The sequence below is a fragment of the Myxocyprinus asiaticus genome, chromosome 12, assembly GCF_019703515.2.
Source record: "Myxocyprinus asiaticus isolate MX2 ecotype Aquarium Trade chromosome 12, UBuf_Myxa_2, whole genome shotgun sequence".
In the NCBI taxonomy this organism is placed as follows: Eukaryota; Metazoa; Chordata; class Actinopteri; order Cypriniformes; family Catostomidae; genus Myxocyprinus; species Myxocyprinus asiaticus.
In genome coordinates this window covers 6,116,358-6,139,167 of record NC_059355.1, presented here as the reverse complement: position 1 = coordinate 6,139,167, position 22,810 = coordinate 6,116,358, and the positions used below count along the sequence as shown (strand labels likewise).

Here is a 22,810-nt window from a genome sequence, read left to right as displayed (position 1 = left end):
TTGGAAATCTGGTAGATGCCGCAAATCATATTAGTAACTATTTTAAAGATGCTACTTTTTAGGGACTAGTAACTATTCAAAGAGTGATGACTAGTATATGTTCCATTGTTACTGATAATACATTGCAAATATATGCAATTTAATTCTATGTTCCTCTGTGGTTATCAGTTATTTGCTTCTTACTTGTAACTTCCAGTTGTTACTAGTACCTCTTTCAGTTTTACTTGTAACTAGTCATTAGATAACAGTACCTATTCTTTAGCAAGTATTTAATATATGAACCACTGAGCCCCATTCAATTATTCTTTAACAAAGTCAAAAAACAGCAATTTGTCACCATTAAAGGAATATTCTTTGTTCAATACAAGTTAAGGGCAACTGACAGGATTAGTGGCATACTTCTGATTACAACAAAAATTAATTTAGACTTGTTCCTTCTTTTCTTTAAAAAGCATAAATCTGGGTTAGAGTGAGGCACTTACAATAAATGTGAATAGAGCCAATTTTTTAAGTTAAAATAACTTTTTCAAAAGTATATCCACAAGATGTAAACAATATGTGTGTTAATATGATTTTAGTTTGATAAAATTATTTACTAACCTTTTCTTTGTAAAGTTATAGCCAATTTTACAACTTCATTACCATGATGATGTAATGTCAACAAACCCTATAACGACTGTATAAAATTTTTGATTTGATTTCTGATTTAAACAACTTTACAGCTCAGATAATACATGAGTTTTAACAGAATTAACTTGAGTGCTTTTATAAAATTATAAGCCTCACATTTCTGCCTTAATACCCTCCAAAAATGGCCCCACTCACTTCCATTGTTAGTGCCTCACTGTAACCTCCATTTTTGTTTTTAAAGAAAAGGACGAACGAGTCAAAATAAATTGTGATAATCAACATTATGCCACAAATGCCGCTGATTGAGCTTAACCTGTAATGAACCCGGAATATTCTTTTAACACTAAAATAGATTCTAGTAGGGTGCCTGGGTAGCTCAGCAAGTAAAGACACTGACTACCACACCTGGAGTCTTAAGTTCAAATCCAGGACGTGCTGAGTGACTCCATCAGGCTTCCTAAGCAACCAATTGGCCCAGTTGCTAGGGTGGGTAGAGTCACGTTGGATTTACCTCCTCGTGGTTGCTATAATGTGGTTCTCGCTCTCAGTGGGGCGTGTGGTGAGATGTGCATGGATGCCGCGGAGAATAGCGTGAGCCTCCACATGCGCTACATCTCCACGGTAACACGTGATAAGATGCGTGGATTGATGGTCTCAGATGCGGAGGCAACTGAGATTCGTCCTCCGCCACCTGGATTGAGGCGAGTCACTACGCCACCACGAGGACTTGGGAATTCCAAATCGGGGAGAAAAAAAAATAGATTCTAGTCTCTGTTGCCAATCCTAGTTACATGTACTTAAAAATTAGTGAGGTTTAAAGAATACATGTTAAATGTTAAAACATCATATAATTTTGTGTAACTAAATACTCTTTATATTGGGATATTTTTTATAAATTACAAGTAAATTATAGGATGTAAACTTGTACATTATCTGGAGAGGGGGGCCTCCAGTGAACAATTATGTTGAAGGAGACATTTTTATTATGTATTAAATGTAGCTCAGTATTTGTATGTATTGTTATAGATTGTAACATTTATTATTAGGTAAACTCATGTAAAGCATTTTTTGTAAGTAAGTACACCACTCGGCTGTGTAGTTATATTATAAAAAGAATCATCTAACATTTAATTCTGATATTAGTATGCACAACAAGAGACGTGAAGTGGTAGAATAATGCATTAAAGTTGGGCCCTGAGGACATCTGGAGACACAGCTGTTTCCGCAAAGCGTTGTTTACCCAGGTGGCTAAACCGAATAAACTCAAGCAAGCAGCGTCGAGAAGTGATCTGTGGATCAAACCGAAATTACAAGTGAATTTTACACTTAATGCAAAACTTTTGTCATTTGTGACAAAGGAAAAATCTACGGTCAACTTGAGTGGAATATAAAAGATATCCCATCAAATATGACCTCAACTGTGCAAATTATGCTGAATATTTCACAATGTGTCTAGTTCAGTGCTTTAATGGCTTCCAGAGTTCCAACTAACTTCCTGCCATATGTGAACAATTCCAGCACGATTTCCACAGAGTTCTCCCTCCTCATCTGCGAACAACAAACAGGAAACGCGTGTGGCGTGAATTGACAGACGTAAGACTCGACCACTCCCACAGCGAGGGGTCGAATCACACAGCCAATCGCGTCGAACAAGAAAGGCGGGTCTTCCGCCTACGTGACGCAAATTTCACTGGCAATCTCCGAAGCCCCACCTTTTGTGTTTCGCGCACCGTCAATCAAATGTAAGAAAAAAAATCGACCCGAATCTCCGATCACAGCCCGCCTTTGATTAAAACAATCATGTTTGGAGTTTAAATGAACATATAACCCTCCGATTTTTTTACCTTTTCACGCTATGACTGGTACGTAACACTTAGCCCGATCGAAGTACAGCACCGCCGGTGAGTTTGGAGAGCCATTAGCCAAGCGAGCTAGCTCAGTGTTTAATCTTTCTCAGCAGCGACGCTAACCGTTAGCCAGTTAGCTTTTACTTTAACAAAGTAAACATTTCTAAAGACTGTTGCTCGGGCAACAGAACAGCCGAAAGAACCGCCGAATTCGTTTGAATTCCAGGCGGTTTGGCGGGGAATCTCCGCCTTTTTCGAGGTGGGAGTTCGTTGGGCATGAATGTGTTTTGAGTTTTTTCTTTCGCTGTGTCTCCGTAGCCCCAGAACAGCCAGCGAAACAGCAGGAAATGGCTGCCTTGGACGTGGACAGCAGTCAGAGCGAGTTTCTGCAGCCAGCCAGCGGCGCCCAGGACCAGGTATTACATCCCCCAGTTGGTTTCTCGCTTCCCCGTCGCTGTCTTGCGGGGTGTTTTGGTGAAGTTCACACGTTTTAAAAATAGGGGAAAAGTCGAACACTTCCTGTGAGCCTTCGGTTTGTACGGCCACCCACTTTCTTACCCTTTTAAACCCGCCCATTGTGGGTCGGACAGACTCGCCACCGTCGCCTTGCCCGTTTTACCTGCGGTGATCCCGGGTCACCCCCACGATAGGGGAGGACCCCTCCACGGGGGAAAAAGCCTCCACCCCTGCCCGGGCTGTCACGTATCTTCCACAGCTCAGTCATTCCCCCTGGAGCGGCTGCATGCGCAGACCTGGCAACAAGAGGCTTTTTGAGGCCTTTTAGTCTTGAACATTCGAATTTAAAAAATGTTGGATTACATCTTAACATTCAGATAACAAAGACTTCATTGTATGCGATTAAGTTGATAATAGAATCAAAAAAATCATGTATCACAACAACCCTACCTTAAAGGACTTTTTTGGAAATTGGAAATTTTGGAGTTTAATAAACCATTACTTTTCAACCTGAAATCAGTTGGAAAAATCTGTCTTCAATTAGGTAATTCCTTATTTGTTTCTCGGCATTAAAGATTTATAACAAATTCATAACATTGGGGGTTGGATTTAAAGCTAATCACAATGACAGTGTAATTTAAAGTGTGAACGAAGAGTTTTATCTAGTATATTTTTAATGATTAAATTACTATTACACATTTGAATAGTTTATTAGACTAATTGTTGTATAATGTATGCTCTTGTGTTATGCAGCCTTTTTTTTATTTTTTTTAATTTGCTTTAACGGAATAGTTCACCCAAAAATGAAAATTCTCTCATCATTTACTCACCCTCATGCCATCCCAGATGTGTATGACTTTCCTTCCTCTGCAGAACATAAATAGATTTTTAGAAGAATATCCCAGCTCTGTAGGTCTTTACAATGCAAGTGCATGGTGATCAAAACGTTAAAGCTCCAGAAGCACCTAAAGGCAGCTTAAAAGTAATCCATAAAACTCCAGTGGTTAAATCCATGTTTTCTAAATAAATCTAATTGGTTTTGGGTAAGAACAGACCAAAATGTAACTCCTTTTTCACTGTACATCTTGCCATTGCAGTCTCTAGGTGCGATCATGATTTCAAGCTCGATTTCACTTCCTAGTGCTTGACACATGCGCAGAGTGCTAGATGGCGCTAGGAAGTGTAATCGAGCTTGATCGCCAAGGAGACTGCTGATGTCAAGAATTGTAGTGAAAAAGAATTTGAATTTAGGTCTGTTCTCATACAAAATTGCTTCATAAGATATGGATTTAACCACTGGATTCTTTTTGCTTTTTTTGGAGCTTCAAAGTTTTGGTCAACATTCACTTGCATTGTATGGACCTACAGAGCTGAGATATTCTTCTAAAAACCTTCATTTGTGTTCTGCAGAAGAAAAAGTCTTACACATCTGGGATGACATGAGCTTGAGTAAATGATGAGATGATTTTCAGTTTTGGGTGAACTGTTCCTTGAAGAGTCAGCGTGTTTGCATGTGCAGTTGTTGTAGTGGAGCTACAGTCTTGATCTGTATGTCCAAGTATGCATGACACAATGTGCAATCGAATATTTGAAGTAAGGACTTTAAATACATGTCACCTCGGTACATGCATACACATATACAATGGCAAGGCCAATTGTGGTCCAATTAATGTGTATACAGTCTGGAAGAAGGTGAGCTACAGTCTTAATATCTAGGTCTGTAAGTCCAACTTGGCAAAATTCGGTCTGGTTCGATTTCCAAAGTGTTTACATGATATTTTAAAAAGCCATTATTGTTTTAGTCTGACTGAATTCCAACCTCCTGCCCACAGCAGACCACAGACCTCATGGCCATCCAGTTGACGGGCTCATCTGATCGCTGGGAGGTTCTAACACCTGTGAGCTCAGTGAAAGACGAGTCGACGGTAGTGCAGGTATCCAGCGGAGGATTCCTGGGCACCAATGGGCAATATGTGGTGCCACTGCAGACTATGTCAGGGCACACCCAGCCTGTTTTTGTGACAGCAGGGGTAGATGGCACCAGTGCCAATGGGGTGCAATACCAAGTTATCCCCCAGTTGCAGGGCACAGATGGGGCATCATTAAGCTATGCAGCATCCACTGCAGACGGAGCCACGATGAGCACTGACATTGCTATCCTTCCGGATGGTACACAAAGCATTGCCACAGCCACCAGTGCTAATGACCTCCAGGGCCTACTGAGTCAAACTGGGCATATGCAACAGATTCCCACCGTCTCATTGGCTGGCTCAGGGTTTGGCACGCAGGGCCAGGTTGTCGCTAACTTACCGATGGGGCTGCCAGGCAACATCACGTTAGTGCCAATAAATAGCTTGAGTAACATGGATCTTGAGTCTCTGGGATTGGCTTGTGCTCAGACTATAGCAACAAGCATTACTGCAGATGGCCAGCTCATTATGGCCAGCCCCACATCCACAACAAGTGAAAACCAGTGTGAAAGCGGTGGCAAATGCACAGAGCCACTTAACGGCAATGATTCTAATACTAATGCCTTTGTGCCAACCACCACCTGTTCCACAACAACGTCGCTCCCCGAGACGATAGACGGGACTGGAGTTCTCACCCAAGCTACTGCCATGTCTGCCGGGCAGCAGGACCCGTCTTTCATGCAGCAGAACCACACCACTGGCACTGAACAGGTAGTGCAGCTCTTACCAACGCAGACGGCAGATGGAGCGGCGCAGACACTACAAAACGTGCAGCTGTTGAATGCTGGTACATTTCTGATACAAGCCCAAACCGTCTCTCCCACCGGACAGATCCAGTGGCAGACCTTCCAGGTTCAGGGGGTTCAGAACCTGCAGAATCTGCAGCTGCCGGCTGCTGGTGGGGTCTCGTCCCCACAGATCACCCTTGCCCCAGTTCAGACCCTTTCTCTCGGGCAGACTGGCACAACAGGAGCAGGGGGTCAGATCCCAAACCTTCAGACAGTCACAGTCAACTCTGTCGGTCAGTACCAACAAGATGAGAACACAGATGGCCACTCAGGTGCGCAGGAAATCTCACACATTCATATTAAATGTGATATTTAAAAACAAATCCTTGAAAATGCTCTCATTTACTCACTCTCATGCCATACCAGATGTGTAGGACTTTCTTTCATCTGCAGAACACAAAGATTTTTAGTAGAAAATCTCAGCTCTGTAAGTCCTTAAATGGAAGTGAATGGTGATCAGACCTTTGTAGCTCTAAATATCACATAAAGGAAACCTAAAAGTAATCCATATGACTCCAGTGTTTAAATCTACACAGATCAGCCACAACATTAAATCCACCTGCCTAATGTTGTGTAGGTCCCCCTCATGCTTCCAAAACCACACCAACCCGCATCTCAGAGTAGCATTCTGAGATGCTCACCACAATTATACAGAGCAGTTATCTGAGTTACCGTAGACTTTGTTAGTTCAAACCAGTCTGGCCATCCTCTGTTGACCTCTCTCATCAACAAGGCGTTTCCATCTACAGAACTGCCACTCACTACATGTTTTTGGCACCATTCTGAGTAAATTCTAGAGACTGTTGTGTGTGAAAATCCCAGGAGATCAGCAGTTACAGAAATATTCAAACCAGACTGTCTGGCACCAACAATCATGCCACGGTCCAGAACACTGAGATCACATTTTCCCCCATTCTGATGGTTGATGTGAACATTAACTGAAGCTCCTGACCCATATCTGCATGATTTTATGCACTGCATTGCTGCCACATGATTGGCTGATTAGATAATTGCATGGATGATTGTTGGTGCCAGATGGGCTGGTTTTATTATTTCTGGAACTGCTGATCTCCTGAGCGTTTCACACACAACAGTCTCTAGAATTTACTCTGAATGGCACCAAGAACAAAAAACATCCAGTGAGTGGCAGTTCTGTTGGACAGAAATGCCTTGTTGATGAGAGAGGTCAACAGAGAATGGCCAGACTGGTTTGAACTGACAAAGACTATGGTAACTGAGATAACCGCTCTGTACAATTGTGGTGAGAAGAATAGCATCTCAGAATGCTATTCTGAGATGTGGGTTGGCGGCATGAGGGGGACCTACACGATATTAGGAAGGTGGTTTTAATGTTGTGGCTGATCGGTGTATATCTTAAGAAACGATATAATAGGTGTGGGTGAGAAACAGTCCTTTTTTACTTTAAATCCCCACTTTCACATTCACTTTCAGATGTGAAAGTTAAACTAAACAGGCACCACAGATGACTTTCAGGTGTAAAAGTGAAAGTGGAGATTTAGAGGAAAAAAAGGACTTACATTTTGTTCTGTTTCTCACCTACACCTATCATATCGCTTCTCAAGACTTGGATTTAAACATTGGAGTCTTATGGATTGCTTTTATGTTTGCTTTGTGATTTTTTTTTTAATTTTTATTTTGAGCTACAAAGTCTGATCACCATCACTTGCATTGTATGGAACTACAGAGCTGAGATATTCTTCTAAAAATCTTAATTTGTGTTCTGCAGAAGAAAGTCGTACACATCTGGGATGGCATGAGGGTGAGTAATTGATGGTAGAATTTTCATTTTTGGGTGAACTATCCCTTTAAAACTTCAATGAGCAGGGCTTCCATAATGGGAAAACCTGGAAATATCAGGGAATTTGACCATTTCCAGATAGCTTCGTGAATTAAAAAAGTCTTAAAAAGTCATAATTTCCACTGGGATAATTTGTTTCAAATTATGCTCGGCTCTAAAATATTTTTATTGTCCAGAAATTGTTCTTTGTGAGTGCAATCCCTATTAAAAATTTAAAGGTGCACTCAGTAATTTTTTTTCCCCATTTAAAAGTTTTACTCCTAAAGAAATGAATTGTAATTTTGAAACATATGTATAAAATCATGACCACACACACGAGATGAGGACTCTAGTCATATCAGTAACCTTATAAAAGCTGTTTTGTTCTACATGGGGCAGGGTTGCCCTCATGGGGGCTGCCATTTTAGAATCACATGACCAGCTGAATACTACTCGCTTAATCTCAGTACTGTCTTGCTATTGGACACTTTTTCTCTTGGATTAAATTAATCCTGGTTTACTATGCATATTGAATTTTACAATGGCATCTGTTACTGAAAACCATTGATTTTGAATGATGCTGCATCCACACCACTAGGTGTCACTGTAAGTCCAATATGACATGAGCAAAACGTTACTGAGTGCACCTTTAAAAAAATTCTTATCCAGCAATCACGTTCAACATTTAGTGAAATTCATTGATCAGAAGGTGTGGGAATCCTGTTTGAATTACTTTAGATTGCTGACCTTTATAATATTTATTTTACTCAGTAATCAATTCTGAAGAGATTTTTACCAAAGTCAACCCTGATCAGTTTTAGAGGTCTTATCGAATAATAAAAAAAAATAAATAAAAAAACTCATATAGGTTTTTAACCACTTTACCTTTTAATATATACATGGAAGCTTGTATGGTGTAAAATCACTAAATAACATTTATACAATTTAGCTTAACTTTCTTGTAAAATATTTGTTTGTCCTGTTTCATAACATTTTTGTATTTCATACCTGCACATTCTTGCGTGTATTCTGTTCTAATATCCTCTTTCTTTCTTTTTTTTGTTGTTGTTGTTGCAGATATTCATATTAAAGAAGAGCCAGAGTCAGATGATTGGCCAAATTCCACCCTGAACACCAATGATTTGTCCCATCTTCGTGTGCGGTTGGTTGAGGATGATTTGGAAGGGACAGGGCAAGAGGGAAAGAGGCTGCGTAGGGTAGCCTGCACTTGCCCCAACTGCAAAGAGGCTGGAGGAAGGTAATGCACACTGTTCATGTCAAAGCACAAATCTGTTTTAATTCCCAGTCTGTCCAGTTATTTTAAAACCTTCAAACCACAGTTGAATAACTGGTATTGAACTTAAAAAAATTATATTTTAATGTATTTACACGTGTTTAATTTTCAGAGGTTCAGGTACGGGGAAGAAGAAACAACACATTTGTCATATCCCCGGGTGCGGTAAGGTGTATGGCAAGACGTCTCACCTCCGAGCTCACCTGCGCTGGCACTCAGGAGAGAGACCATTCATTTGCTCCTGGAGTTACTGTGGCAAGAGGTTCACTCGCAGCGACGAACTCCAGCGTCACCGCAGAACACACACAGGTATGAACACACTGGAAGACATGAGGGATTATGTATTAAGTGCTTCACTGTCTGACATTTTATTAGAAGTGAGAAGTCATGCAGTTGTTGTAAACTTTCAGTTTGCTTCTTGCATTTTCAGGCTCACAGATTGCACCATGTAGTGTATGAGCTCATGGCTGGATGTGTAATGAGTAGATCTAGAGGTTGTTTCACACTTCTATTTTGTTTTTCAGGAGAGAAGAAGTTTGTGTGTCCGGAGTGCTCGAAGCGTTTCATGCGCAGCGACCATTTGGCCAAACACATTAAAACTCACCAGAACAAAAAAGGGCTAAACTCCATCTCTGGGGCGGGTCAGACAGAAGCTGCCGCCCCGTCGGACACCATCATCACCGGGGGTGGAGCCACTCTCATCCTGACCAATCTGCAGCAGGCTGGCACCCAGGACCTCCTTTCAAACTCCGACCTCCCACTCCAGCTGGTCACTGTGTCTGCCAGTGAGGTCATGGAGTGATCAAAACGCCGCCCACTTTCACAGCTTATCTGCTTTTCACTATCAATTTTTATATATATATATATATGATAAAAGGAAAAAAAAAAAATATATATATATATATATATTATAAATATATATATTTTAAAAATGACTTCATTTATGTTCAGTAGCAGGCTTTTGTACAAACAAGGCAAAAAATGACATTAAATGTGGTTCCAGTTTCCATGCACATTCACACACTCACATACACGCAAGCACCTACATGCTCAAATGAACTCGCTCTTATACACACACAAATATATACACAGAAATGCCTTATTTTGTATCATAATCTGTAGTATAAAATGCTGGAGTTGCATGTGTTTTTACTTTTGCTCATATATTTGTTCAGGGGACGATCATTTGAGAGTGTGATTGCGTAATGGACGTTATGGTACACAGAAAGCAGGATACGTATGTGTGCAAGTGAGTGATTATAGTGAGAATGATAGGATAAGGACAGTCTGCTGCGAGGGAGAGTTACTCATGATCTGTCCATTTTTATCCTCCTCCCTCTCGGCTGGCCTTCGTCCAAATGTGTCTTCACTCTTTGCTTTTATTTTTTTATTATTTGATGTCATGTTAGTGGTCTTTGCGCTCTTGGTCTCATGTCCTCTGGATCATGTTCGAGGATCTTTTGATTTCACTGTTCTGCCACCCACATGCAACTCGAACAAGACATCAGGCGGCGGAGTCGAACAGTAGTGTAAGAAACTTCCTTTTTCTTGTATCGTTGTTCCTATTGCTCTCCAGATTACCTTTGTAACATTCATAATGTCTCTTCTATTTGTTTTCTTCAGCCCCAAGCTGTTTATAGCCACAATTTATGTAGTCTAATACTGATTCTGTTGTATCAAAGACTCTTTGTTTTGATTACTTTTTAAACGTGAAAAATTTGATGTTACTTTTGTACAACATTTTTCTTTGAAATGGAACACAATTAAAGTCGGAAACCTTCCTATGACTCTTCATAACCAAAATGTTTTTAAGTGCTTCAGTTTGGTGTTGTGCTGTTAGCACAAAATAACTGTCCCGTATGTATGTATACTGTGCACATATTATGCAAATTTTGTGTATGCAAGGCCTCTAATTTGTCCAAAGAGTGCAGTTTATAACTAAAATTGTGCTGAGAACTGTGTCCCACAATGCAATGTGCTCGACTGACCATTTCAACTTCTTTTCAACTTCTTTTCAACTTCATTCATTTTTTCATTCATTTCATTAATTAATTCATACATTATTTGATCAAACTAACAAATGCAGATTTCATTTCTGAAATAACATGATTGATGTATGTAAAACAACTGTATTTAAAAAAAAAAAAAAAAAAAAGAAAAAAAATGCTGTATGCTAGCATTCTAACCTGAAACTAGTTTCACATTACATCCTGGACAGTATAGTAAGTGAATTACAAATAATAAGTGAAACCGGCATTATGCAGTGAAAAAAGTTTCAAACAGCAGGATGACAACATGCATGTGAGTGGCATGCAAAACTGCATTCTTAGCATTTTTTTTTCATACAAATGTAAACTTTAGGCACTTCCAATCAAATAATGACTCAAAAAAAAAAAAAAAAAAAAAGATGTTAAAAATTGTGTCTAAAATTACTTTGAGAGTTGCACTGGAATAGGAAGGTCAGGTGCATTGTTTTGTGGTAAACAGTTCTCTGCAGTGTGCTCTGTTTTGTACCACATATTGCCGGTCACAGGTCAGCTGGGTATCCTATGCATGCTGAAAATCTGCATAATAAGCATACAGTCACTCATTTTAAAGGAATAGTTCACCCAAAAATGAAAATTCTTTCATTATTTACTCACCCTCATGCCATCCAAGATGTGTATGACTTCCTTTATTTTGCTGAACACAAATGAGGATTTTTAGAAGAATATCACAGCTTTGTAGGTCCATGCAATACAAGTAAATGTTGGCCAGGACTCTGAAGGTACATAAAGTCAGCATAAGAGCAACCCAGAAGACTCTAGTGGTTAAATCCATGTTTTCTGAAGCGATATGATAGGTGAGGGCGAGAAACAGGTCAATATATAAGTCCTTTTTTACTATAGATTCTCCTCCCTGCCCAGTAGGTGGTGATATGCACAAAGAATTCGAATTGCCAAAAGAAGATTGTGAAAGTGAAGATTTATAGTAAAAAAAGGACATAAATATTGATCTGTTTCTCACCCACACCGATCAAATTAAACCACTGGAAACGAATGGATTACTATTATGTTGCCTTTTATGTACTTTTTGGACCTTAATATTTCTGACCACCAGTCATTTTTATTGCATGGACCAGAGCTGAGATATTCTGCTAAAAATCTTCATTTGTGTTCTGCAGAAGAAAGATAGTCAGACACATCTGGGATGGCATGAGGGTGAGTACAGGATGAGAGAATTTTCATTTTTGGGTGAACTATCCCTTTAAGATAGAATATTGTCTTCTGTTGCATGATTACATAAATTAATATGCTGTACTGCCACATATTGTGCTGGACTAATGCGGTTTATAAAACCTTAGTAACAGTAGGGGGAGGTATTGTACTTTTAGTTGGTGACAGTATTGTTTTTGAAACGAGTGTCATTTACAACCCAGGAATAGTTTTAGCTTTTCCATTATTTCAACTCATTAATGTATCCTTTAGAACTGTGACTTTATGATTATCTTGAATTTAGTGGTATTCATTTTGGAATAGATGTGTTTCATGAACGATGGTGCAACCCCAATTCCCAAAAAGTTGGGACAGTATGAAAAATGCTAATAAAAACAAAAAGGAGTGATTTGTAAATTATATTAACCCTTTGCTATATTGAAGCACTACAACTACACATTATACTGTATGATGTTTATCCTTTTGAATTTCATTGTTTTTTGAAAATGTACAGTAATTTCAAATCAGATGATTGCAACATGGTCCAAAAAAATTGAGACAGTCGAGTGTTTACCACTGTGAAACATCACCATTTCTTCTAATAACACTTGAGCATTTGGGCACTGAAGACACAAGTTTGTTAAGTTTAGAAAGTGGAAATTTACCCCATTCATCCATTATGTAGATTTTTAGCTGCACAGTTGTACGGGGTCTTCGTTGCCATCTAATGTGCTTCATAATGCACCACACATTCTTAATTGGAGACAGGTCAGGACTGCGGGCAGGCCAATCTAGCACCCACACTCTCTGCTTACACAGTCATGCACTTAAAATCCGGCAGTATGTGGTATAAATTTGTCCTTCTGGAAAATGCAGGGATGTCCCTGGAAAAGACAGTGCAGGATGGCAGTACATGTTGCTCCAAAATTTGTAGATATCTGTCTGCATTCATGGAGTTACCCATGCCATGGGCACTGACACACCCCTGGCCCATACAGACACTGGCTTTTGGAACTGACGCTAATAACAGCTTGGATGGCTCTTTTCCTCTTTGGCCCGGAGAACACGATGGCTGTGTTTTTAAAAAACTTTTTGAAATGTGTACTCTTGGACCAAAAAACACAGTTCCACTAATCTTCTTTCCATCTAAGATGAGACCGAGCCCAGAGAAGTCGGCAGCGCTTCTGGACAGTGTTGATGTATGGCTTCTGCTTTGCAAGTCTTAACTTGCAACTGTGGATGCAGTGGCGAGTGGTGTTGACTAACAAAGGTTTACTGAAGTTATCCCAAGCCCATATTCATGATATCCATTACAGATGAATGACGTTTTTTTAAGACAGTGACGTCTGAGGGCTCAGAGATCACACGCAAATGGTTTTCGTCTTGCCCTTTACGCACCGAGATTTGACCAGATTCCTTGAATCTTTTAACTATATTGTGCACTGTAGAGGGTGAAATGCCCAAAATCCTTCCAATTTGTCTTTGGGGAACATTGTTCTCAAAGTGCTGGATTATTTGCTGAAGCATCTGTTGGCAAATTGACAAGTCTCAAACAATCCTTGCTCTTGAAGGACTAGGCTGTTTTTGGAGGCTCCTTATATACTATGACACAACTGCCTCACCTGTTTAAGATCTCCTGTTTCACATCGCCTTGTTATTTCAACTTGTCAAATTGTTATTAGTCTTAAATTGCCCCTATGTCAAATTTTTGGAGTGTGTTGCAATCATTTGATATGAAATTGTGGTACATTTTCAAAAAACAATGAAATTCATAAGGAAAAACATCATATAATGTGTAGTTGTAATGCTTTCAATATAGCAAAGGGTGAATATAATTTACAAATCACTCCTTTTTGTTTTTATTAGCATTTTTCATACTGTCCCAACTTTTTCGGAATTGGTATTGTACATCATATTAGCTTAAACTGTTCAGTTAGATGTGGGGTATCAGGTATACAGTGTGCCTGATACCCTTGGTGGCTTTCCAGTACACACTCAGGTTTCATCAGCAACAGGTGCAAGTACACAAAAGCCATTGACCCTCTTGTCACAGTGACCTGACTCTACACGAGTGGTTCAGTTTCTCTCCCCCACTAGGAAGGCAGAGGACAACGTGGTGTTTGGTACCTTGTGAAGTGGTCAGTAATCTTTTTGTGATAGAAATATACTGATGATATAAAAACAGCAAGACTGAGTATTAGACTCTTAGAGATGTAAGCCTAGTAGAGGGTGACAGTTTTATATTATCACAACATAACGTAAAGTATGAATTTCAAGCTTAGGCCATCATGAATTTCCATGTTGGTCCAGGCTGATTTGTTGCTTGTTTAGCTGGTGGACCAGCATGGTCTTTTCAACAGGGTTTTCATGAGTAGCTGTGTTGTAAAATTGCTGACCGGATGCAAAAAAAAAAAAAAAGAGATATTTTGACACCTATTACACCAACCTTTTCTCTGTCTCTTAGCATGGCAGAGGCTGGTGTTTGTGTTCCTGTGGAGCAGGTGAAGATGAGCGCAGTTTCCGATGAGCGAGTGGACTTCTTAAGAGAACAGGACTTTACTGTTCTCTGACTCAAAACTGACAAATTTAACCAATTTATTGGACTGGAGGAGAATCAGAGAGCTTTGCTTGACTTCCTGGACCAGAGTTGGCGAGAATATCTCATTTTCTTCATGAGTCCTGGAGGAACTTTTCCTCCCAAAAGAGCTCCTCCTCCTGGAGGACCAAGCTTCTGTGTGTTCTTTAGAATAAGAAATGTGTCATCTCTAAAACTGCCTTCAGATCCCACCTGTGGCTTGGAGAGATTTTTGCACAGCCCATGAACCATGCTCCTGTTCTCATCTCCCAGGTAACCAAGGTTAGGTAATGTGTAAAGTCAAAAGATTGGTCACCAGTGTATGTTGCATTTTGGATGCTGGTATGCTGGTCCCCAGCATGGAAACTTCTAATTCAGCAAGATCACATCAGTTGACCAGTTTAACTTTTGATCAAAGCCGTGTCAAGAAAAAAAAGTTTGATCGAAGTGAAAATATTCTGTCATTGGACCTTTGAGTAGGCAGGGAAAAGAAAACCTCAGTTCATGAGTGTATGTTTGCATAGATGTTTGTTTCAGTGCTTGAAAGTCCCCAGAATCAGTCTGCCTGGCCCCGTGTGGTCGGCCAGGACATTTGCAGGCACCTGGAGCATCTGTGCAGTCAAGCAGTCACACTGAGAGGGCGAGCTCTAGGATGAACACAACTGCCCCTGCCACTGTGTGTGGAAAGAAAACACCAGCATCAGCTCAGGTGTGAACCTGTGAATGTCAGTCCATCATCTTTTGATCCATCTTTAAACAAGTTTGTGATATCACGTAACATTTGTGTGAGTGCGTGTGTAGTTCGGATTCCTGCCTGATTGACAGGGTGTTATTGCACTCTATTGAGACCATGGTGATGGAGTGGTGTCAACTAATGGGCTCTGTACTGCAGCAGGACTCTTCTAAGCTAATGCTTGTGGGGGAACCCAGGTCCCATGGCGTAACTCAGTTTCTGGGCTAAACAGAAAGAAAACTTATTAGGAATCCAGAAACAGGTGGAAAGGAAGTTTATTCCTCTGTGTGTGCGCTTTTATATGTATTTTGAATGGTGAAAATCCATTAATTTTATTATACAAGCTTTTTTGTAGCTCCAACCACTTGATGTACAAACTCTACCTAAAGGTATAGTTCACCCAAAGATTCTCTCATCATTTACTCACCCTCATGCCATCCCAGATGTGTATGACTTTCTTTATACTACAGAATACAAAGATTTTTAGAAGAATATCTCAGTTCTGTTGGTCCTCACAATGCAAGTGAATGGGTACCAACATTTTGAAGCTCCAAAAAGTGCATAAAGGCATAATAAAAGTAATCCATACAACTCCAGTGGTTTAATCCATTTTTTCAGAAGCGATATGATAGGTGTGGATGAGAAACAGATCAATTTATAAGTCCTTTTTTACTATAAATTCTCCTCCCTGCCCAGTATGCGGCGATATGCACAAAGAATGCAAATCGCCAAAAACAAAAGAAGAATGTGAAAGTTAAGATTTGTCACCTTCCTGTCAGCTTGGACATTCCTTCCTGTCATTAACACGCTGTTTTCACTCACTGGATGTTTTTTGTTTTTCGCACCATTATCTTTACACTCTAGAGACTGTTGTGCATGAAAATCCCAGGAGATCAGCAGTTACAGAAATACTCAAACCAGCCTGTCTGGCACCAACAATCATGCCACGGCCTAAATCACTGAGATCAAAAATTTTCCCTATTCTCAAAATCAAAAAAAATAATCAAATCACTTTATTGTCACACAGCCATATACACAAGTGCAATGGTGTGTGAAATTCTTGGGTGCAGTTCCGATCAACATAGCAGTCGTGACAGTGATGAGACATATACCAATTTACAATAACATCAAATAAACACAGCACAATTTAAACATCTGTTATACACATAATTACACTCAACAATATACAAATAATAACATACACTGTACAGTATACAATACGCACTATATAGATACACATTATTCAATAAAAATTAAAAATAAAAATATATAAAAAAGTATATATATATAGAATGTACAGTATTGTACTGTATTGACATTCAGGCTGTCGGTTGATAGTCAGTTGTTAAGAGAGAACATAATATAATAATAATATAATTTATGACAGTCCGGTGTGAGATATAAGAGTAAGGGTAATAAAGTGCAGTGCTGATGTATTTTGATCGTGGGAGATCAAGAGTTCAGAAGTCTGATTGCTTGGGGGAAGAAGCTATCATGGAGTCGGCTGGTGCGGGTCCTGATGCTGCGATACAGCCTACCTGATGGTAGCAGAGAGAACAGCCCATGGCTCGGGTGGCTGGAGTCTCTGATGATCCTCCGAGCTTTTTTCACACACCGCCTTGTATATATTTCCTGGAGGGAGGGAAGCTCACCTCCGATGATGTGTCTGGCAGTTCGCACCACCCTTTGCAGTGCTTTGCGGTTGTGGGCGGTGCTATTGCCGTACCAGGCGGAGATACAGCCAGTCAGGATGCTCTCCACAGTGCAGGTGAAGAACCGTGTGAGGATGTGGCGGTTCATTCCAAACTTCCTCAGCCGTCTCAGGAAGAAGAGGCGCTGATGAGCCTTCTTCACAACGACTTCAGTGTGGACGGACCATGTGAGTTCCTCAGTGATGTGGACACCCAGGAACTTGAAACTGCTGACTCTCTCCACTGGTGCTCCATTGATGGTGATGGGGCTGTGTTCTCTGTCTTTTCTTCTGAAGTCCACCACCAGCTCCTTTGTCTTACTGACGTTGAGGGAGAGGTTGTGCTCCTGACACCAGTGTGTCAGGGTGTGCACCTCCTCTCTGTAGGCTGTTTCATCATTGTCAGTGATCAGACCTACCACCGTCGTGTCATCAGCAAACTTAATGATGGCATTGGAGCTATGTGTTGCCACACAGTCATGTGTGTACAAGGAATACAGTAGTGGGCTGAGAACACAGCCCTGTGGGGCTCCAGTGTTGAGGGTTAGTGATGAGGAGATGTTGCTGCCTATTCTAACCACCTGGCGTCTGCTTGACAGGAAGTCCAGGATCCAGCTGCACAGCGAGCTGTTTAAGCCCAGAGCCCGGAGTTTCTCATCTAGCTTGAAGGGCACTATGGTGTTGAATGCTGAGCTGTAGTCTACAAACAGCATTCTCACATAAGTGTTCTTTTTTTCCAGGTGGGAGAGAGCAGTGTGTATTGTAGATGCAATGGCATCATCAGTGGAGCGGTTGTTGCGGTAAGCAAACTGCAGCTGGTCAAGATTGAGTGGCAATACAGAGCAGATGTAATCTCTGATTAGTCTCTCAAAACATTTGCTGATGATGGGGGTCAGAGCAACAGGATGCCAGTCATTTAAACAAGTTATTTTTGATTGCTTTGGTACGGGCACAATGGTGGATGTTTTAAAGCATGTGGGGACTACAGACAAAGAGAGGGAAAGGTTGAAAATGTCCATAAAAACACCAGCCATTTGGTTCGCGCACACTCTGATGACGTGGCCCGGAATGCCGTCTGGGCCCGCGGCTTTGCGGATATTCACCCGTCGGAAGGATCGGGTTACATCCGCTACAGAGACGGAGAGTGAACTAACCTCTGTAGCTTCAGCCGACGAGAGCTCTCTCCGCGAAGGTGGTGTTATTTTCCTCAAAACGAGCATAAAAAGTATTTAGCTCATCCGGTAGAGAGGCAGCGGTGTTCATGGCGGAGTTTTTATTCCCTTTAAAGTCCGTGATGATGTCAATTCCCTGCCACATGCTTCTAGAGTTGGTGGTGTTAAACTGTCCTTCAATCTTGCTCCTGTACTGGCGTTTTGCGGTTCTGATAGTTTTTCGCAGGGCATAACTGGCTTGTTTATGCTCCTCCGCGTTCCCGGAATTAAAAGCGGAGGTCCGCACATTAAGTGCTGCGCGAACATCGCTATTGATCCAAGGTTTCTGATTCGGATAGATCCTTATTGTCCTGGTCGGAATCACATCCTCTACGCACGTTCTGATGAAACACATTACACTATCAGCGTAAAGCTCGATGTCGTCATCAGAGGCGGACCGGAACATCTCCCAGTCCGTGTGATCAAAACAGTCTTGTAGCGTAGAATCTGATTGGTCCAACCAGCACTGGATCGTTCTGAGGGTGGGTGCTTCCTGTTTCAATTTCTGCCTGTAAGCGGGCAGAAGCAGAACGGAAGAGTGGTCCGATTTGCCAAATGGTGGGCGGGGGAGGGATTTGTAGCCATCCCGGAATGGAGAGTAGCAATGGTACAAAACCCGGTCCCCTCGTGTGTTGAAACGAATGTGCTGGTGATATTTTGGTGCGACTGATTTTAAACTGGCTTTATTAAAGTCCTCGGTCACAATGAACGCGGCTTCAGTGTGCGCGGTTTCCTGCTCACTTATTCTCCCATACAGTTCCTTGAGTGCCCGGTCTGTGTCGGCTTGTGGGGGAATGTACACAGCAGTGATAATGACCGCTGTGAATTCCCTCGGTAGCCAGAATGGTCGACACAGATGCATGAGAAATTCCAGATCAGGAGAGCAGAAAGACTTGATAGAATGTACGTTCCTCTGATCACACCAGGATTTGTTGATCATAAAACATACACCACCACCTCTGCTTTTACCTGAGAGGTCTTTCGCTCTGTCCGCTCGGTGCACGGAGAACCCCGTGGGTTCAATGGCTGAGTCTGGAATCTCCGCAGACATCCAAGTTTCCGTAAGGCAGATAATGCAGCAGTCCCTCGTCTCTCCTAGGAAAGAGATCCGCGCTTTCAGCTCGCAGAGCTTGTTATCCAGAGACTGAACATTTGCCAGTAGAATAGTGGGTAGCGGGGGTCGATTTGCGCGGCGTCTTACTCTGATGAGAACGCCGGCTCTGTTTCCCCCTTTCCTCCTGCGTTTCCGCGGCCGTGCTGCCCAGACAAAGGGCTCCGCTTGCGTGTTTGTAAACAGCGGGTCGGCATTGAGGAATGTGAAGTCCAGTTTTCGGTGTGAGATTGCTGAACCAATGTCCAAAAGTGTTTGTCTGTCGTAGACAATAAGGCAGACAACATCCAATACAAAAAACATAAGAATTGTTAACAAAACAAGCAAAACATTGCTATGTTGTGTCGGAGCTCGCAACGCAGCAGCCATACTCGGCGCCATCTTGAGTCCAATTCTGATGGTTGATGTGAACATTAACTGAAGCTCCTGACCCATATCTGCTTGATTTACATAAATTACACTGCTGCCACATGATTGGATGATTAGATAATCGCATGAATAAGTAGATGTACAGGTGTACCTTATAAAGTGGCCGGTAAATGTTGGAGACATGTTTAAATGTCATGACATTTCATGGGTTTGGATACAGATCCCCATCACCTACATATCTTCTTTCTTATTTCTTTCTGTTCTATCGCCTTCAGGTGACCCAGCTGGAAGAGCTGTTGGCAGTAAGACGCTCTGTTTTTCTAGTGGGTAGAGCTGGAACAGTAAAAATTCAGGTCAGCCTAATGTACAGTAGAAATAATGAGAGGCACACATATAGAGTGACGTAATTTGTCACTTTAAAACCTAATTGGCCATTGTATTTTACTAAAAAAATAAAATTATGTCATACTCACCCCCATGCCATTCTAACCCTGTATTATTTTCTTTCTTCTGTAAAACACAAAAGGAGATCTTAGGCAGAATGTCCGTGCTCATGTTTTCCATTCAATGAAAGTGGACAGTCATATACTGTACAGTATAAGCTCCAAAATGGACAAAAAACACCATAAAAATATCATTAAAGTAATCCATGCGACTTGTGCTCCTTATTCCAAGTCTTTTTTTCAACTTTAAATGATTTCAATGACAGCAAACCTGGCACGATGCATCTAAAGGCGCCATTTCTTTAATGAAACATGTGTATGAAGGTAAATCAGTAGCAAAACTCAAGAGCTTGCATATTTGGATTTGAGAACTTTTACTATAAATATGTGTACTCGTAAGTTGAAATTTACACACAGCACTGATGTGAAAACTTGTAAAAATATAAATTTTAAGTTGAATGTTGCAATCTGCACTCACAGACAATAATTCAAAGCTTGTGTTTTGAATTCACAATGGCAGACATGTAGTCACAAATGTGTAAAATGACGTTCACATAAATACAACTACAGACACAAACTTGTATTCAGGGGCGGACTGGCCATAGGGAGAACCGGGACTTTTCCCGGTGGGCCAGCCGCAAAACGGGGCCGAACGTGCTGTGATAAGCTGAAACGGGCCGCTGTGTTTCAGCTTAAAAATATTTCATTTTCGCAGTACAACCACAAGTTGACACTTACAACCTCTCAAATCTGGCACTGCAACTTTAAATCTTCACGCCTTGACTTTTGCAACTACTTTTGTGAAAAACCTGATGTGAGAGAGAGCAGTGTTTGGCAGAGGAGGGAAGGGGTCAATGAATTTGTTTTATTGGTTGATGCCTAGCCAGTGAATGCCACCGGTTTGGATCGTGTTAACTGGGGATGTGCATGTGAATAATTTAACTTGCCTTTCAGCAGATTCCTTCAATGTGAATTGTCAAGGAGCAAAGAAAAGACATTTTGCACATTATAAAAACAATGCTGGGATCATTATCAACTCGCTTTGTTTCACTGATGTCTGTTCTAATGAATTTGACACAGATTAAAAGCAATTTTAACAGTTTCACAGGGTAACATGGTTACCTATGTTAACGTGGGACATTGGTTTGAATGGGAACTGGTGATTACACTTGTCAGAGCAGTAAAGCGTAAGTGGAATTATTTTATTTGCAACAGTAAAGCATCATAGGCTGATATGTGTCAATAATATACTTTCAATTGCCTTTATTTTTTTATAATGAATAATGACTTGATTAACCTGAAAATCAACAAAGTGACAGTTTCAATAGAGCTGGGACACTGGTCCGGCGGTTAGGCTTACTGGCAGTACATTTAGTGACCTAGTTTCAAATCCAGGTCAGACAGAATGCATTTGTAGCTTTGCTGCAGATTTTGATGTATTTTAACAGATATAATGAAAACTATTTTGTAAAACACACATACACAGATCCATACAATGCAAGTGAATGGTGATCAGGCTTTTGAAGCTCCAAAACGCAGATAAATTCAGCATAAACATAATCCAATATGAGCACTAGGAAGTGCAATCGAGCTTGAAATCATGATCGGTCCTGCAATGTCAACATATACAGTGTTAAAGGAGTTATATTTTGGATTGTTCTCACCCAAAACCGATTGGATCACATCAGAAGACATGGATTAAACGACTGGAGTCGTATGGAATACTTTTATGATGCCTTTATGTGATATTTGGACCTACAGAGCTGAAATATTGTTCTGAAAATCTTTGTTTGTGTTCAGCAGAAGAAAGTCATAAGAAAGCTATTTGGTTCGTTAAATGAAGCTTCACATTGTCTTTGTGTTTGTTTTTGAGTTGCCACAGTATGCAATAGACTGGCATGTCTTAAGGTCAATATTAGGTCAAAAATTAGGTCAAAAAATGTTTCTCTAAAAACTCATCAGTCAATCATTGTTTTGAGGAATGAAGGCTATACAATGCTTGAAATGGCCAAGAAATGGAAGATTTCATACAAAGGCGTACACTACAGTCTTCAAAGACAAAGGACAACTGGCTCTAACAAGGACAGAAAGAGATGTGGAAGGCCAGATGTACAACTAAACAAGAGGATAAGTACATCAGAGTCTCTAGTTTGAGAAATAGATGCCTCACATGTCCTCGGCTGACAGCTTCATTGAATTCTACCCGCTCAACACAAGTTTCATGTACAACAGTAAAGAGAAGACTCGGGGGTGCAGGCCTTATTGGAAGAATTTCAAAGAAAAAAACACATCTGGAACAGAAAAACAAAAAGAAAAGGTTAGAGTGGGCAAAGAAACACAGACATTGGACAACAGATAATTGGAAAAGAGTGTTATGGATCTTAACCCCATTGAGCTTTTGTGGGATCAGCTAGACTATGAGGTGCATGAGATGTGCCTGACAAGACACATCTATGGTGAGTGCTACAGGAAGCGTGGGGTGAAATGTCACCTGAGTATCTGGACAAACTGACAGCTAGAATGCCAAGGATCTGCAAAGCTGTCATTGCTGCACGTGGAGGATTTTTTTATGAGAACTCTTTGAAGTAGTTTAAGAAGTTCAAATTGTAATAGTAATTTTTCACATTATTAATGTCCTGACTATACATTGTGATCAGTTGAATGCCACTTTGGTGAATAAAAGTAACAATTTCTTTCCATA

General features: G+C 40.8%; 1 protein-coding gene across 3 annotated transcripts; it reads left to right on the top strand.

The window, feature by feature from the left end:
• The first annotated feature begins 1,549 nt into the window (after positions 1–1,549).
• Positions 1,550–10,566, top strand: LOC127448927 (transcription factor Sp3-like). Of its 3 annotated transcripts, none has more exons than XM_051711887.1 (6): positions 1,550–2,492; positions 2,796–2,893; positions 4,766–5,963; positions 8,567–8,747; positions 8,896–9,092; positions 9,308–10,566. In XM_051711887.1, the coding sequence occupies exons 1-6, from the start codon at positions 2,486–2,488 to the stop codon at positions 9,583–9,585; spliced, it is 1,959 nt and encodes a 652-aa protein (XP_051567847.1). In that variant the 5' UTR covers positions 1,550–2,485; the 3' UTR covers positions 9,586–10,566. The 3 variants fall into 3 exon arrangements, with proteins under 3 accessions (XP_051567847.1, XP_051567848.1, XP_051567849.1); XM_051711888.1 differs by having other exon boundaries at positions 1,553–2,531; XM_051711889.1 differs by lacking the exons at positions 1,550–2,492; positions 2,796–2,893 and adding an exon at positions 2,907–3,477.
• The last annotated feature ends 12,244 nt before the right edge of the window (positions 10,567–22,810 follow it).